This window comes from Hetaerina americana, unplaced genomic scaffold (genome assembly GCF_022747635.1).
Source record: "Hetaerina americana unplaced genomic scaffold, ioHetAmer1.1.p SCAF_3, whole genome shotgun sequence".
Classification (NCBI taxonomy): Eukaryota; Metazoa; Arthropoda; class Insecta; order Odonata; family Calopterygidae; genus Hetaerina; species Hetaerina americana.
The window spans coordinates 102,491,900-102,507,955 of NW_027286874.1; the positions used below are offsets into that span (position 1 = coordinate 102,491,900).

The 16,056-nt window shown below is 37.2% G+C and overlaps 1 protein-coding gene across 1 annotated transcript in view; it reads left to right on the forward strand.

The window, feature by feature from the left end:
• The window catches only part of LOC139690481 (histone-lysine N-methyltransferase 2C-like), a 128,126-nt gene that overhangs the window by 52,194 nt on the left and 59,876 nt on the right, over window positions 1-16,056 (forward strand). The window contains exons 30-38 of the mRNA XM_071587938.1: window positions 866-1,001; window positions 1,715-1,815; window positions 3,616-4,503; window positions 6,609-6,876; window positions 8,941-9,371; window positions 9,799-10,096; window positions 10,639-10,845; window positions 13,987-14,337; window positions 14,964-15,138. Of these exons, the coding sequence (XP_071444039.1) occupies window positions 866-1,001; window positions 1,715-1,815; window positions 3,616-4,503; window positions 6,609-6,876; window positions 8,941-9,371; window positions 9,799-10,096; window positions 10,639-10,845; window positions 13,987-14,337; window positions 14,964-15,138 (2,855 nt within the window). The remainder of the gene's footprint in view (window positions 1-865; window positions 1,002-1,714; window positions 1,816-3,615; window positions 4,504-6,608; window positions 6,877-8,940; window positions 9,372-9,798; window positions 10,097-10,638; window positions 10,846-13,986; window positions 14,338-14,963; window positions 15,139-16,056) is intronic.

The following is a 16,056-nucleotide window of genomic DNA, read 5'->3' on the forward strand; positions in this document are numbered from 1 at the left end:
TTTGCTGTTTAAGGAAAACCCTTGTATAATATATATTTGGCTATATATTTAGAAAACCAAATTTCAAGGCTATTATCATGTTTTCTGATAATTGTCTCTGTTTTGCCTTGAGGTAATTCACATATTGCATGGCAAATGCTACTTCAAAGACTTAAATGTCCACCTTAAATTATGAATGGGCTAGCATACACTGTTAATGATTAAATGGTTAAAGATATGTATTTATTTTTAACCTTCTTATTAGTGTTTCTTGGTTTTGTCTTTTCTATGATGGCACATATCGTGAGAGGTGAAGAAAAGTTCTCTTGCACTATGCTTATTTAAGTAGCTATATCAGATTTCATACATGGTGAAAAAATGAATAATGACCTGTTGGTCTTGCTATGCACAGCTTGAAATTAACTTACTTTTTTGTGATGTTGAGTGATTTCTTTGCTTTAAATTCTACATTAAATACATCTTCCGGGTGCACAGTTGGAGTAAGTGACATAATTCACATGGTTTTGTGAGATATTTTTAACAAATGCACATTAATGAGTGAATGATTATTTTTTTAATTGTTCTTTTACTCATTATACTGACATCCTTATTTTTAAGTGCTGTAATTTATTTTCAAGTAACTCTTACTTTTCTCAGAATGTGTAGTGTAGCCTATATAATGTAGAATTGCTAATAGTTGCAGTTATAATTTTTGAAAGTTAATCTCATAATATTTGTTATTAATTTATTAGTGCTGGATTTGAATCTTAAAATTTTAATTACCTTAAAATCATATTAAAATTTTAACAATTGAAATGCTTAGTAGGCTCTGTTTTCATCTTAATTGGTGAATATATGTTTTACTTGACTGATATTCCCATAACAGGATCAAGACAAGATTTTGCAGCAACAGAAAAGCAGTAGAGAGGCTGAGCAGGAGCGTCAGTGGAAGCAGTTGCAAGCTCTTCGGCAACAGCAAGCACAGCAGCAGCAACTGAACATTCAGGAGCAGAGGGTGCAAGGTTAGTGCCATTGAATGTTGGCATCATCAAAGTGCTGTGAAATTTGGGTCCCAGGCTATTTCTACCAATTTATATTGGTCTGTATCGATGAAAAAAGGAAAAAAAAAGATGCATTAAATAAAGGTAATTCATGAATAATGGTATTCGGTTGAAAATAATACAGTCTGTGGAGTTGAAAGTTTAAATTAATGAATTACATGGTAAAGTTTTATGCCACCACTTCTAGAATTAAGATTTAAAAAATTGCAATCTGTCCTAAATCAGTTTTTCTTCTGTGTGTTAAAATAAAGCATTTAACCACATTAAATGTCAGTTTCTTGTAACAAAATGAAACAAAATCAAGTCACTTTGGATACTACTTATAGTTAGGTGTGTATGTGTTAACATGCGTAATAAAGAGAAATAATTCCCTATTTGGCTGATAAATGAGGTAAGGGTCAATTTATAAGCTAGGCAATAATGATATAGGTGAAATAATCTCTTAAATATTTTAACATGTTTTCTTAATTGATTTTATTAACCTGTTTGAAAAATAGTGTATTTCAAATGTTAATTATGGTTTTGTATCTGCTAATTGGATTTAAATTTTTGAGCTATAACATGTTTCTAACCAGCCGTGCCCTGGACATATTTTGTTGTATGAAATAATCCTCCTAGCACTAGTATCATGAGAAAGTGACTTTTGAATTTAATTGTACATTTTTTCCATATAGCAATGGCCAGAGTTCACCGACAGATATCAGTAGAAGGTCCATTTCCTCAAGATCAGCCTTCAGCATCACTAACCACCCAACTTCAAGTAGCTACTGGGCAGGTAAAGAGACTCAGCTTTTTCTATCTTTTTTAAGCAGTAATGTGTGACACTTTTTGCGTTAGGACTTGTGACAGTGTTGTTCAATAGAAATAGGTGATAAAAAGTCATAAAATATTTTTCTTTCTCCCTTCACAGTCAATTTGTTGTGAATCTTGTACTATATCCCATGTTAAATTGAATACCAGCTCATGCAGAAATGCTGTTTATAATTTCAAATTGTGATCACAATAGTTTTTATCTATTGATGACTGACTGTGAATGGCAGTATTCACAGTATCACATCTGCATGCAATTTCATGACAATTGAAAGGAGACCTTTCCTCTATACCATCGGCTAGAAAAAATGCTTTAACCTACTCCAGAAGCACAGCTTCCTTAAATCATAATAAATTGAGTAGCTTCAGGCATGATGTGGTGGAAGTCGAACATAATGAATAACTGATTGAAGCACGTTTCCACTTGATAAAATTTTTTATTTTACGACCGGGTTTCGATGTATTACATCATCATCAGGTCTGATGACCTGATGATGATGTAATCAAGTAGAAAAGTGCTTCAATCAGTGATTCATTTCCTTAAATCAGCTAAAATAATTTCCTGCAGTGAAGTGCATCATTTAAAACTTGCTAAATTTATTCCTAATTTAAAATATTCAAAGAAATTAATTTATATGCAACATAAACTATTGTAACTGCAAAGGCAGAGGAATGAATAAAGTTTTTCAAATCAGGAAACAAGAGCATCTATTATCCGTAGTAATTGAGGTGAGGGTGTAGGCAGAGAATTGAAAATAATTTATAATTGCAAACCTATGTGCAATCTCTGGGTGATGACAGCCATATTTAAGCAGACAATTATACATGTATACTTAGGAGTTATCTAGACAATTTAATCATATAGCATGTATGATTACCTATTACATCACTCCGCATACTGGTATTCAAGTGATTTTTAGTACGTTGTATGAATTTATTACCCATTTTCTTTTACCAGTTACCTTTCATCGATTACTATGAAATGGAGCTAGAGGACAAAGCAATCTCAAATTTTTGAAGAAATGCAAAGAAGTAGTTGGCATTTCATAAAGATCTCTATTACTGAATGGCAAACTCAAGCGATTGAAATCCATTCTTGGTATATTATCGTGTGTGTATGGCATAGATTTATTTTGTTTGCATGATTCAGATAATCAGCTCAGCAGAAGAAAAACACAGAATTATCATCATCTATGGAGTTAGCTTTCACAAGAATGTCTCTCCCTAGCCTTGGAATGTAGTTAAAAAATCAATATGAGCACTTCCTTAAACTGATTACTTACCTATTTCAATAATTTGTCGGACAAAGATTGAAAAATAATTCAGTGGATATCATGCATAATGACCTTCATCCTTGTAAAATTAAGAGAATATTTTGTTATGCTGTTGGTGTTTTAGTGGCATGATATTAGTGAGCATATAGTTTAACTAAAACTTGTTTAACCTACTGTTATTTCATCTTTTTTATAACACTGTCACATGTGTTCAAACATAGCAGCCATTGAATTCATATTGAATTCTATGACGTTCTTTTAAACTATTCTATGACGTTCTTACTGAAGGATAAACAATTGCCATGTTTCAGTAATGCAAGTGTAATGTGATATCATGTGTCACATGGGACTGGCATGCACTGGAGAAACCTGGTAACTCAGCCTCTGGTAAATCATAAAATTATGAGTGACTGTCTCAGGCCCGTAGGTCTCAGACCCTCTCATTTGGCGCATGTAAAATATGGTTTCTTCTTTTGCATCCGTACCATCAGGATCCAAGTCAGGGTCCTCTGGCCTCTCCGTCACCACTGGCTTCTCCATCTCCTGGCTCACGCCCCTCATTCACCCCTCCTATCAAAGTTTCCAGAGTACATCCTCCACAGAGTCCTGGGTCAGCATCAGGACCAACATCATTTCCGCCACCCATGTCGCCTTTACCCTCTCCTCGGCACCAAATAGAGATGGGCCCCCGAGGCCTCAACCTGCCCTCTCCCAGGCAGGCTCGCTCTCCTCAACAGGAGCATTACGTCCGCCTTGCAGGGTTCCCCCAGCAAGGGGGCGGCACCCTCACTCTGCCTCCTCCCCCACCACCTACCCAGCAGCCCTTTTCCCCACCGCCCACAACCCCACACCCAGCAACACCCCAAGGTCGTCCACTACCTCAGCAGCAAGCTCCATCATCACCTCTTGGTTCCCCTCACGACCAGTTTGCATCGGGTGGCGACATGTATGCGGGCCCCAGGCAACAGCAGCAGTCCCCATCAGGGCCAAGGTCTGCGGAGGGAGTTGTGGGTGATCCATTCTCCCGGGGGCCATCTCCTCAGCATGGGCCCAGGTATGGCCTCTCCCCCCTCTCCCACTCTCCTGGACCTCGACCTGGGATGCAGCCTGGCCAGCAGGGAGTGGGCCCGCAGGCATCTCGACCTCTTACTCCGGCTACGGATCCATACGTGCAGTCCCCGCCGACACCTCGGTCGCAACCACAGCCTTCGGGTGCTGGACCCCCTCAGCAGTTTGCAGGAATGGTCAACTTGCCCCCACCCCCACCGCCACCTCCTCCACCTCCAACCCCAGCACGTTCCCAGCAGTCAATGCAGCCACCTCAAGTCTCCCTGTACAATCAGCTGTCACCAAGATCGGTGCATAATGCAGTTCAGCAGGTGATTATTCATTGGGTTACATTTTGAGTTTATTTCCTTCCCTCCGAAGACTGGATAGGAACCTTAAGTAACAATATAAATGTGAGCCTTTAAGAATAGCAAAGCCTCTAAAAATCGAAACTATGGAGCAAGGGGTAGCCTGGATTAGGTGTTATCTGGGCTACCCAAAATTTTTTATTATTTGAAATCCTATCGGGTGTACTTCTTGGTTATAGTTGCCTTCAATTATTGATTGATATATCTTCTAATGAATGGCTCTAAGTACCCATGTATAATGAATTTGAATAAGGCTACGCAGTAGAATCCTGAATGAGGAGTACAGCATTAGAATATTGATGTAAAGAGAAATTCCCTCCGTTTAATTATGCTATGGTTGTTAATGTGAAGTAAATCATGGATTGCACAGGCTACCTTTTCTATCCACAGTATCATTTGGATTCCAAGGGATTCAGAATCTAACTGAAAATGGAAATCATAAAATAACTTCCATGCTTTTTGACTAAGCTCATATTTTTATTGTCTTATTGGCTCATTCATAGTTTATGGGGATGCGTTAATGTCATTCATACCTTGTTTGCTTTAAATATGGCTTGACCATTTCTCTTAAGCTGAGAAACCCTCTTGGCTCATATATAGAATTAGATGGAAATTCTGGATATCATTGCATCTCTTACTAGTTAGGGTAGTCTGCTGGTCAGGGTAAATTTTTGATGGGTCTACTATCTAAACACTATAGCGTATCCTTGTGCTTCTTTATGCACCACTAATTAAATATTCGTAAACTTTATTATAGTTGACTATTTTTCAACTCCATAGCCCTCCTGCCTCCCTTCATCCCATCCAGCAGACCTATTATTTTCCTGCCTCACTTCATTTACCCAACATCCTTCCCCCTGTTGCAGTCTTCAACATTCTATTGTCACTCATTATGCCCTGTGTACACTTTTTCTGCCTTCTTTAAATTTCTCCCAACAGACTATTCAGAACTCCCATAGGTGTATTTATTTACTACTTATTTCCTTATTTTCCTTTTTGTCCATTTCACTTTTTTCATCTTCCATATCCAAATCAGAAAAACTAATGTCTATGCTTATCCTCTGGCCTAAGTTAATCATGCAGTGCTTTATTCCTTATTAAAGTTTTACCAGTCTTTTCTTTATGGCTTTACTTTATGATCCCTGTCATCTTTCCTTCAAAAATACTTCTTTATGTAATGAAATTCTTCTTTTTATCCTCTATACTAGTTTTCCCACTTTCTCCTTAATTATTACCTAAATAAGTGATTGAATCCACCTGCTTTTGTTCATGCCCCAAACTAAAGTTAGCCATTTCTGAAGGATGGTGTTTTGGTTTTTTTTTCTAATTGATTCTGAACAAGCAATTCTCAACCCATGCCTGTCACATTGATTCTCTAATATGCTCAAATATAGTTGCACTCCCTTGAATGACTGATTATTGAAAACACTGAACTACTAATTGCCTGGCTCTCACCAGTTGACCTATCAGCCTTGGGTGACCATGCTAAGAGTGATTGTTGTTGCTCCTGTCTGCACAGATCTATTAAAATACATGGTAGCATTAAAATCCCATGAAAAAAGTATTAATATTTTCATGGGATTGATTTATTATAGCTGATTACAAGATGTCGTAATTGTTCAAAATTAGCATGTGAACCATTTTCATTTTCAACCCTTCACTTTTAAAGGGGATCCTGGGTATGCTAGTGATACTAGGGTTGGGGTGAGGGGTGAAGGAAAGGTAAAGGAATACTGTGTCATGAGAGGGAATGGTCTGAATTTTTGAGGTTCCCAGCAGTTATTTAAAATATGCATTCTGCTATGACATTTTCCTGATACAATTTATTGCATTGCAAAGAGAGTATTTCTCCCCAAAGTGATTTGAATTTTCACTCGGCATAAATTACCTCTTACTTTAACTTATTTTATAAATTACTGCATAGAGGAATATTTTATGTAGTGAGAGATCTCAAAGTATTAGAGATAATGATAATGTTTTGATTAGTCTGTTACCTTGGAATTTATTTACAGTGTAGTTTAAAGGTCTTAATTGGCTTGTTAACATTTTTGGGTGATATTACTTCCTAGGCTGACCCATATGCCCAGCAACCTGCCACTCCAAGGCCTTCTGCTAGTGGAAGTGGAGATCCATATGCACAACAGCCTGCAACACCCAGGCCTGTTGTTTCGCAGGTTGAATCTGAAATATTCACCGCAGCAGCTGGGCAAGGCCCTGAAGTCACAAGACAGTTACGTGATCTGCTGCAAAGGCAACAGTTCAAGAAGTTTGAAAATGACTCACAATTAGGCATTCAGCCCCGGATTTGGACATCACAGCTGCAACAGCAGCAACAAGGTTAGATTGGTCTATATTACCTCTATTAATTTTAGTTAAAAATATAATTTTGTACGGAAAGAGTGCATCTTTTAACGAATTACACCTTTGATTTCCCTTTATTGCCAAATCATTTTGCTCTTTAATACACTTAAGAATTTTCCAGGCTTATTTATTAACATTTTGTTTGGTGGTTGTGTTGTCATTACTTCATTTTATGAACTTATTTATGATGATGTAAGTCCCGGTTTTCAGGAAATAATATAATTTAGACAATGGGAGAATCATTTATTTGCCCAGTTCATTTTGGGCTCTTAATTTTGTAAACTTTCATAATTATTTTTTCATCCCTGTGTGTGATTTTTATTGTATTACTGAAAACTTCAATACATGCAATGTGGCACTTTTTGGAAATTTAGAATGAAACTTGTCATTTTCATATTGTAAAGGAACAATGCTGGTAATGGTTACAAGGAAAATGTATAATATTGCCTGTGCAGTGAGAGATAGCAAAAAAATTTAATCGGGAGAAAGGAAGGGTAATAATGAACACATTGTACTTCTCTTTGGGTACTTAAAGTTTACATTGCCATAGTAAAAAGGGCTGCAGAGGGTAGGGTGGCTGGCAAGAGGGGATGAGGGATAGGAGGAAGGAAAAAACCTCAAACAGAATACCCTTTCTGGATGCAGTAGAGCACATGGCAGGATATTGTGATGCATTTTTTGTCCTCTTCTGAGTTAAATTTTGCTCATCAATCCTCACAACTAGTCCATTGTAATATGAATATACTTTAGTAAACTCATTCCATAATGCATAAAGTTACTTTGCTAAATTAAACACATTCCTAATTTGACTTAAGTTCTCTCTCATATACTTTTGGCCTTTGCATTCAGTGCTGCCCAAGCCTTGAATTTATTCACCTCTAGTCACGACTGTCCTAGCTCCCAATAGATATAAGGTAATGGGTGTATTTTATCCCCAGGATTCCCTTTTATGTGAAAAATCACATGTCTGATTAGTTAAAAGCTCATTATTTCAGCCCAATCAAAGAATGGAATGATGAAAATTGGTAATTTTACATTGACGTTTGAATATTAGAGAGAGGAAAGTTCTCACAGTGTTCAGGATTTTATTTGCGCCTTGTGATGAACTGATATGCTAATTTCAATGCAAAGGAAAATATAAATTGTACAACTCTCAGAGTGACTTCTCAAAGCATGTGGAATGCTTAGACATAATCCTCTCCTTGTGTCTAACATTGGGTAATTACATACAAAACACAGTATAGCTTTGAAGAGACATGAATTTGTGAAGCTTGTGGTAAAGAAATTCATTGATTAATAATTACAGGATGTGTGCTTTCTTACATGATGAGATCTTATATTGAACATGCTCCTGGCATTTTGGATCCATTGCAAAAAATGTTAATCCACAAAGCTAAAAAATTGCTGAGAATAGCTGAATTATCAAATGCTAATGTGACAGAACTCTTAAGTTATTAATAGGATCTGAAGAGGGAACCCCTAGAAACTAATGCTAGCTTATAAAGTAACCTGATTATGAAAATATCAATTGTGCATGGTCATCTTTAAAGGAGTAATCCAAAACATCGCACAATAGTGGCAGGCAGTACCATATCGACATAAATGAGACTTACAAACAAGTAATATCGCCTTGCACTGTATGCCACCATAACACGACTAGGAATATGAGAATGCAGGATAAGTCAAATAAATCACTGTAATTGGGTCAAATCGTGGATTTCTTGATGAATGATTAAAAAATTAAATTGATTTATGACACTCCAATATCAGCCTAATTAACCATGGTGATTAGGTTAGGAGACTGCCTTCTATCATAATAGAAATTTTAATTGAACAATACCCAATGTATGACATAATTTTCTGAAAAAATATGTAAATATTTTTTAAATACTTGGCTCATATAGCATACTGCATTGCAAATGCATCTTTAGTCCAAAGTGCTTTTTAATATAGAAAAATTACTGTTTCTGTAATCTACTCCCTTATCTGCCATAATAATTCCCCATCTCTCCAAGCTGAAATGAAACTTCTTGAACACAGGGGAAGATAGGCAGCAGTTGTTGGTGAGTGGAGGCACCCTCCTTGAAGGAGGGGTTGTGCAGCAAACCCAGCAGCCACAGCAGCAGCCTTCGCCTCACCAGGTGCACCATCAAACTCAGCAGATAGTGCAGTCAATCCCATTTGAGCAGGGTCGTGGGGTGGTGGTGGCGGCGGCAAATGGGGCAGGTCAGGGAGGGCCTCAGCAGCAGTCCCCCACACCCAATCTGCGCTCACCCCCACCTCTGCCGCCTCAGTCTCCAGCCCCAATGTCAGTCATCTCCTCGGGCGATGCTACTTTCAGGCACCCACTCCCGCCCTCGGTAGTTGCAAGACCACGGTTGCCCACTGCCCAACCGGCTGTGGTGGGAGGACCAGCTTTACGAGGGACAGTTGTGAGGCAGTCAGTTCAAGGAATTGATCCTCATCTCCAGGTATGGCAGCCTAAACTTATTTGCTGAATGCTTACATTCTCTTACAGGTTCACCATTGTTTTCAAATCCCAATGTTTTTGGGATTTGTAAAAAATGGATTGAAGTGGATTTTTGTAATTTTATTTGGTGAATTAAATTTATGAATGTATGTAACCATAGATGTTTTTACTGAAATTTGAAAAAGAGATTTGATAACATAAAAAAGAATCATAAATGTGCAATTTTTAAATGTTGTTGATTGCACAGTTAATTTTTTGACTCGTACAATTTTGTATTGAAATTAAAATGGTGATGAGGTTGGCTGAGATTATGCAATATTTAGTCCTGACATTTTAATTTTAACAACATTTTAGTCCCGCCTGTACAAATTATGAAGGGAGTATCCAGGAGTGTCCATCTAACTGTGAATGTTTTTTGAAATTTTTAGGGCTTAGATTCTCGAATGCGACTTCTTATTCAGCAAAGAGTTGGTGGATTGGTTGTTGGTGGTAACCAGGTGGTGCAAACGGCTTCATCACAATATGGACCCCCTCCTTCGTCTTCACCACTTCTCCAGTCATCTTCTACGTTGGTGATGGCAGCTGCTGGAACAGTCACAACTGCTGCAAGCACACGTATGCCTGTTTCTGTGGCCAGTGCTTCACCAGGGCTTTCACAATCTAGGAATCCTCTGGATCCATATGACCATTTGGTCCAACAACGACAGCAAATGGGATTTCCACAAGGTGCGCTTTTAAGTGTTTTCACTTTAGTCTCACTGTTTGCAAGAGAATTGGGAGTTTAATGGATAGAGAAGCATGTGTAATCATCTTAACTATAGTAAACTGCTTTCTTTGATGAATTGAATTGCACTTGTTAGTGACTCAACCAATCATTCCAAAAACTTCTGGCATCATAATTGCTTGAAGGAGTAATTATGCTAGCTGTATAATTCAGTATTCATTGATGGAGTCCTTTTATCTTTTGAATAATAATATCATTAAATAAGGTTGGAAGGACTCTGTCTGCAGTTTTATTTTCTGGTCATGGCTCTACCAGTTCCACTCCAGGCTTAAATGAATAATTTATACTTTTTGCCTGAGTAGTTATCAGGCAGCTGGTTATCTATTCATCTGTGGACATAGTCAAGAAACTGTGCCCATGGATGCATCTATACATATATGACCAGCAACTTGATAATTTTCTCTCTCCAGGCTTTAAGAAACGGTTATTTTAAATTGTAAATAGATATATTCCGATACAATTACCTCCTTGCATTTTTGTCCAGAAGTAACTCAGGGCACACAACCTCTGAGTCCAAACCAGGCTGCTCTGTTGCTGGCTCAGAGGCAGCAGCAGTTGCAGCAATTACAACAGCAGCACCAGCAGGGGCAGCAGTTAAGGCAGCTACCCCCAGATGGAGTAGTACAGCAGGCACGCCTTGCAAGGGCTTTGACTGGGAATCCTACAGGGGCCAGTCTTCAGAGAGCCCCCAGTAAGTCCACAACTTGAGATGCTGTTCACTGGCTGTGTTTTCTTTTTATGTAATCCCATGGATTTGGCATTCTTCACATGTCTTTTTAAGGGTCACGCTAACCTAAATTTAAGTTGGGCATATATAAGAATTTAAATTTCCCATTGGAAAATTTAGTAGTGTTTCAACATAATCCTATTTTGATGAGGTGAAAATTTGGTACGAAGACAGAAAATCGATTTTACATTGCCAGCTCTCATTTTGAATTTAATTCTGTTGTAAATGCTGGGAATGGGCAAGAGTATGGCATCCATGTGGGATGGAAAATACAGAGAGGGATTGAAGGTAATCATTGCATGTGACCCAAGTTCTCTGACCAAACCCTTCAACTTGACCTGGGTGTGGACGCATTAGTTTGAGCAAAATATTATGATACCTATTAAGCATAGTCTGCAAGTCACAGAGTGACAAATGGGAATGGGTGCAGGCACCAATGAAATGGGTTGTGGATGGTATGAAAGGATTTGATTAGGAGTGGGCTCTTCGTCATTACCCCATCTTATTCTCCAATAAATATTTTTCAAAATTTATTGCCTATAGCAGTTGAGCCATAGAGCCTTGAAGCATCAAATTGACCTTTGGGTTGATAACTTTGATTTAATAGCATTTGTTTATCTAGCAAATTTTTATGTCAGTAATTCGTTGAGAAAAAAGGCTGTCTTATGAATAGTTGATTATACTTCTAATGTGAATCCAATTATTATGAATATTTCAATTAATTTAAATTAGTATGAAATATTGTGGCTTATTAGTCCAATCACTTACCAGAAATTATATTTTTATCACTTCATTGTAAATATTTTTTAAGGAAATCAACTGCTTTATACTGAACTGTCTTAATGCCATCAACGAAATTTTTTTTTTACTATATCCCATTCTGGGATGGATGCATACTCTAGAAGGAGTTTGATGAGAACAGGAAAACAATGTTCTTTAACCTCGAATTCATTCTGACTGGCAATGAATTTAATGAAGCTCAATTCTTAAATTAGGTGTTCCCAAATTATGACATCCATGTGTAGACCCCAGTTGTGGAGTGAAATTGTGGGTAAAAGTAGGGTTGCTACTTAAAATGATCCACCGCCCCCATCCCACATGTGGACGTCTGCTTCTGCTATGGCTTCTCGCACATCATGTGGAAAGAAGCAATGAAAGGCGAAATTACAGTGGAACCTTGCTTAACGGGCCCCTCGCATAACAAATTTGCATAATAAGCATAAAATATGTTAAAAATGACTCTTTAAATGAGTGATGTTTCACACAATAAGCACCGAGGTGAGAGGAATTCCAAAAATGATTTCTAACTTGCTGCTTCTGTTTGAGTTTAGCTCTCATTCTGGTAGCTTCTTAGTGTCGCTAGAGATCACGCATTTTTCCAAACTTGTGTTCGGACCTATTTTTTGAGATTTTTTTGTTCAAAGTTAAATAATATTTTGCGCATAGTTTTATAAATCTCCACAAAGAAAACGCCACAAGAAGATAAGAGAATAAAAACAATCACAAAAATTTAAAGTAAAATCATTGAAAATCAAGGATGAGGTGTGCGCATGGCTGCTATCTAGCATGAATGACCTCAATGATTTGCCCTATCATCAAGAGCAAGGTAAAAATTAAGGAGACACTTCTAAGGAAGTGACAATAGATATGCAACAGTTATGTATTCTCAGCTATGTTTAAAGGTTGCTTTTTATTTATCAAACAAAAAGCAATTGCAAGGCGATGCTAATAACAAGAGCATGATTTGTGAGAAGGTGAATGTTATTTTTGCCGACCTCGTTAAGATGTTGCCGGGATTATCAATGGCTGAAGAAGAAGTATTTGAGAGGAGCCATGAGTACGATGAGAACTGTCATCCACAGCATTGCAAGGCATGGTGAAGTAGCAAATTCTGGTGCAAAGGTGGCGGAAAACTTATTGACAACGTTAAGAAGCTCTTAGGTTCTACGGATTCCCTGCCATGAAGATTGGTTGGTTCATTCTGCAGTATAAGGAAAGATGAAGATGATTTACGATCCTAAATAATGTAAATTTAATTTTCTTTGTGCAAACGTGGTACATAATTTTTTTTGCATAGATCATGGAGTTGCGGAGTAGAGTTTCTTGTTGTATTTTAAATTGTTTTATGTAGGAGAATTGTTTTACTCAGTGAATAAGATTGCGGAACAAATTATGCTCATTAAGCGAGGTTCCACTGTATTAGAAATTAAAACCCCAAAGTGAGATATTCCCAGCCTTGTTTCGAGACCTAGGTTTTTGTCATTAATATCATTGTGTTTTATGCATATCTAGCTGGTTTTAATGGCAATTCCCTCCTTATTTAAACTGCTGATCTGCTGCAATAATAAAAATATCAGAACCTCAAATAATTGAAACAGGGAGGCCAACTTAGGGAGCCCTAAAAGGAAGGATCAGCAGAAATGGCTTCTTTATGTATCCAAACTTTCTACCTGTAAGTTTTGTTCCCTGCATGGAAATGAGAGAAAGAAAGGAGTAGTTTTTCATTCATTGGAAGAAAGAAAGAATGGGAAGAGACTTACTTTTCATTCTTGTCATTTTCAGTGACCTCCAGCTCAAGACTCTTCCCCCGTCCTCCCCATTCAAGAATGTTGCTCAACCCAAATACAGTATCACCAACATGCAAAAAATAATTGATATATCATTTTTAACAGAGGTTACCAATACCTTGGTACCAAGGAATACCTGTAATTACTGTCTTTAAGTACAATTTACAAGATACCAGTGCCTAGGGGAAGAATCCTTGGTATTTGTCGGTTTCATATGTTACAAAAAAAAAGGAAATATGGAAATTATACAAGATTTTTCCAAAGTGTACTATGAAGTTAGGCCACACTCAACATTTGTTGCTCTTACAACTAGATACTACTAATGTTTCAAGCAATTTCAATTGGTGAAATTTCCCAAGATAAGGACCAATATCCCATCTACCCTTGAAGTCTATGATCCTTTATGATTTGCCAACAAATGACTTAAACATGGTGGTGAGACATGAAGTCATTTTATGTCTGCATCAAATTTTATGTTAAAAAACAGTGAAATGAAGAAAGCAAAAAAATTAAAACAATGTAAACATTTTTGTTTTAGGTCCAGGCCTTGGTATGCAGATTCCAATTGGCGGAAGTTCTAGTCCTGTAATGCCATCTATGCCTGCACAATCCCAGCAAGTTCTTTCCCACAGTCAAATGCAGGTGGCAGGAATGGCTGTCGCCAACCAAACCACCTCGATTCCCTCGCCCATTACACCCTCCTCAATCTCACCTGGCTCTGCGGCTGCTGTTCTCTCTGTAGCCGCTGCAACACCATCAGGAGATTCGCAAGAAATACCCGAAAGTGTGACTGCAGAACTAGAGAAATTGGAGCAAGATGGAGGAATGGAAGTGGAAGGAGTTGCTGGGATACTTGGTGATATTGGTGATGATGATGAAGAACTGCTTGGTAAATATCTCCACTCTTATTTCAAACTCCTGCTTTTGTGTTATTTAGTTTGTTATTGCACATTGATTACAATTTTGGAAAGCATTTATGCGGAAACATTGCTTCCAGGTCATTAGTTCAAATAAGATGTATGATAAGAAATGATTATGAATTTTTCACATTGAGTCCTTATAAATTTGAATGAGTTTCCACAACTTGGTAAACTCATAAAATCTCCATATGTCAGAAAAATGCAAAAGTTCTGATTCTTAACTTGTCTTGGGTGGATTAATGCAAACTGATATATACGGGAAACTGGTATCAGACATCTGGAAAACAATTAAGAAAGTGGTGTAGGCAGGGTGGGAGAGGGTGTTATTGGCAGAAATCCAAAGGAGACTGAAAAGGTGGATGCGGAGTATTCTGATTGGCAGTGGGATGTTGGAGGGAATGAAGGGAGGGAAGAAGTATGTAGATTTAGAGGGTTGATTGTACTTACAGTGTCAGATATCAAATAAGTGTTTGTTTGGAGAGGAAGTGAAATGTATCATTTTTAAGTCAATCTATCCTCTCTAGAGGATAGATAGACCTAGAAACCTATCTCTACTCTGTAGAATATTATAATCGGACATCTCTTTTTCTTACAGAAATGGGAAATGACTTCAATATTTTGGAATATGCTGACCCTGAGTTAGATATTGCTACAGGAGGAGAGAAGACCAACATATTAGATGAAAATTTGGATTTGGAAGATGACAAAGAAGAGGACAACAAGGAGGAAGCAAAGGGTGTAAAACGTGAGCTGGCCACACCTAGAGATAGGTGAGTAAAACTATTTAAGACATCTTACAGCAAAAACTAATATAGGAAAACCATTGTCTTTAGTAATGCTCCATAATGAGAACTTCTAATTGACAAACTAAAATCTTGATTATTGTTCATAAAAAACATGGAAGGATTGTAAGAAGAGAAAAGAAGCTATTTAATTATGAAACTCTTTTCAAGTGATCCCAGGAGTATTTTTTTATCAATTTTGTGAAGTTCCGTTAATGAATTTCATTAAATTTTGCAGATCTTCTTGATCATTAATTAATTAATGCCATTGTGTTAATATCATCAAATGAATTTCCTTCTTGCCATTCCTGCTGTATCACATTTACCTGTTGAGCTGATGGAAAATGATACAGTAAAATCTTGAATTGACATTTTTGAAGTTGTCTGTTGAAAAATGTGTTAATTGAGGTTATTGTAAAACAGAGGTTGGAGTGTAAAATATTTGAAAGTCTCATTTTCATGTTTTGTAAATGAATTTATCTCAGTATTTAATAAAATGAATAATGTATAATGCTACATTTTGTTTTCATAATTATGTTGAATAAGTGTAAATAAATAAAACCCGACAGTTAAAACACTACTATATCTAGGAAGATTTCCTAGATTCCATAAGATTTCCCATATTCGAATTGACATCTTGGAGAATTTCCAGCTTCTGCCGGATATTCAATGCTTCTCTGTTCTGTCAACTTTTAAAAAGTAATATTTAAAGGTTAATCTAAGTTCTTTGCTATTTTAAGTGACTTTGGTAAATTTGTTACCCGTGGAAAAACAAAATCATAACATTTCATTCGGTTCGGATGACTGCACCAGAAGGTGACTTGTATGGGGAACACTTAGGTAATTAATTAGCACGCACATTAGGCTTATCATCTCCATGGGGTAATGAAATTTAATGTAAATTCT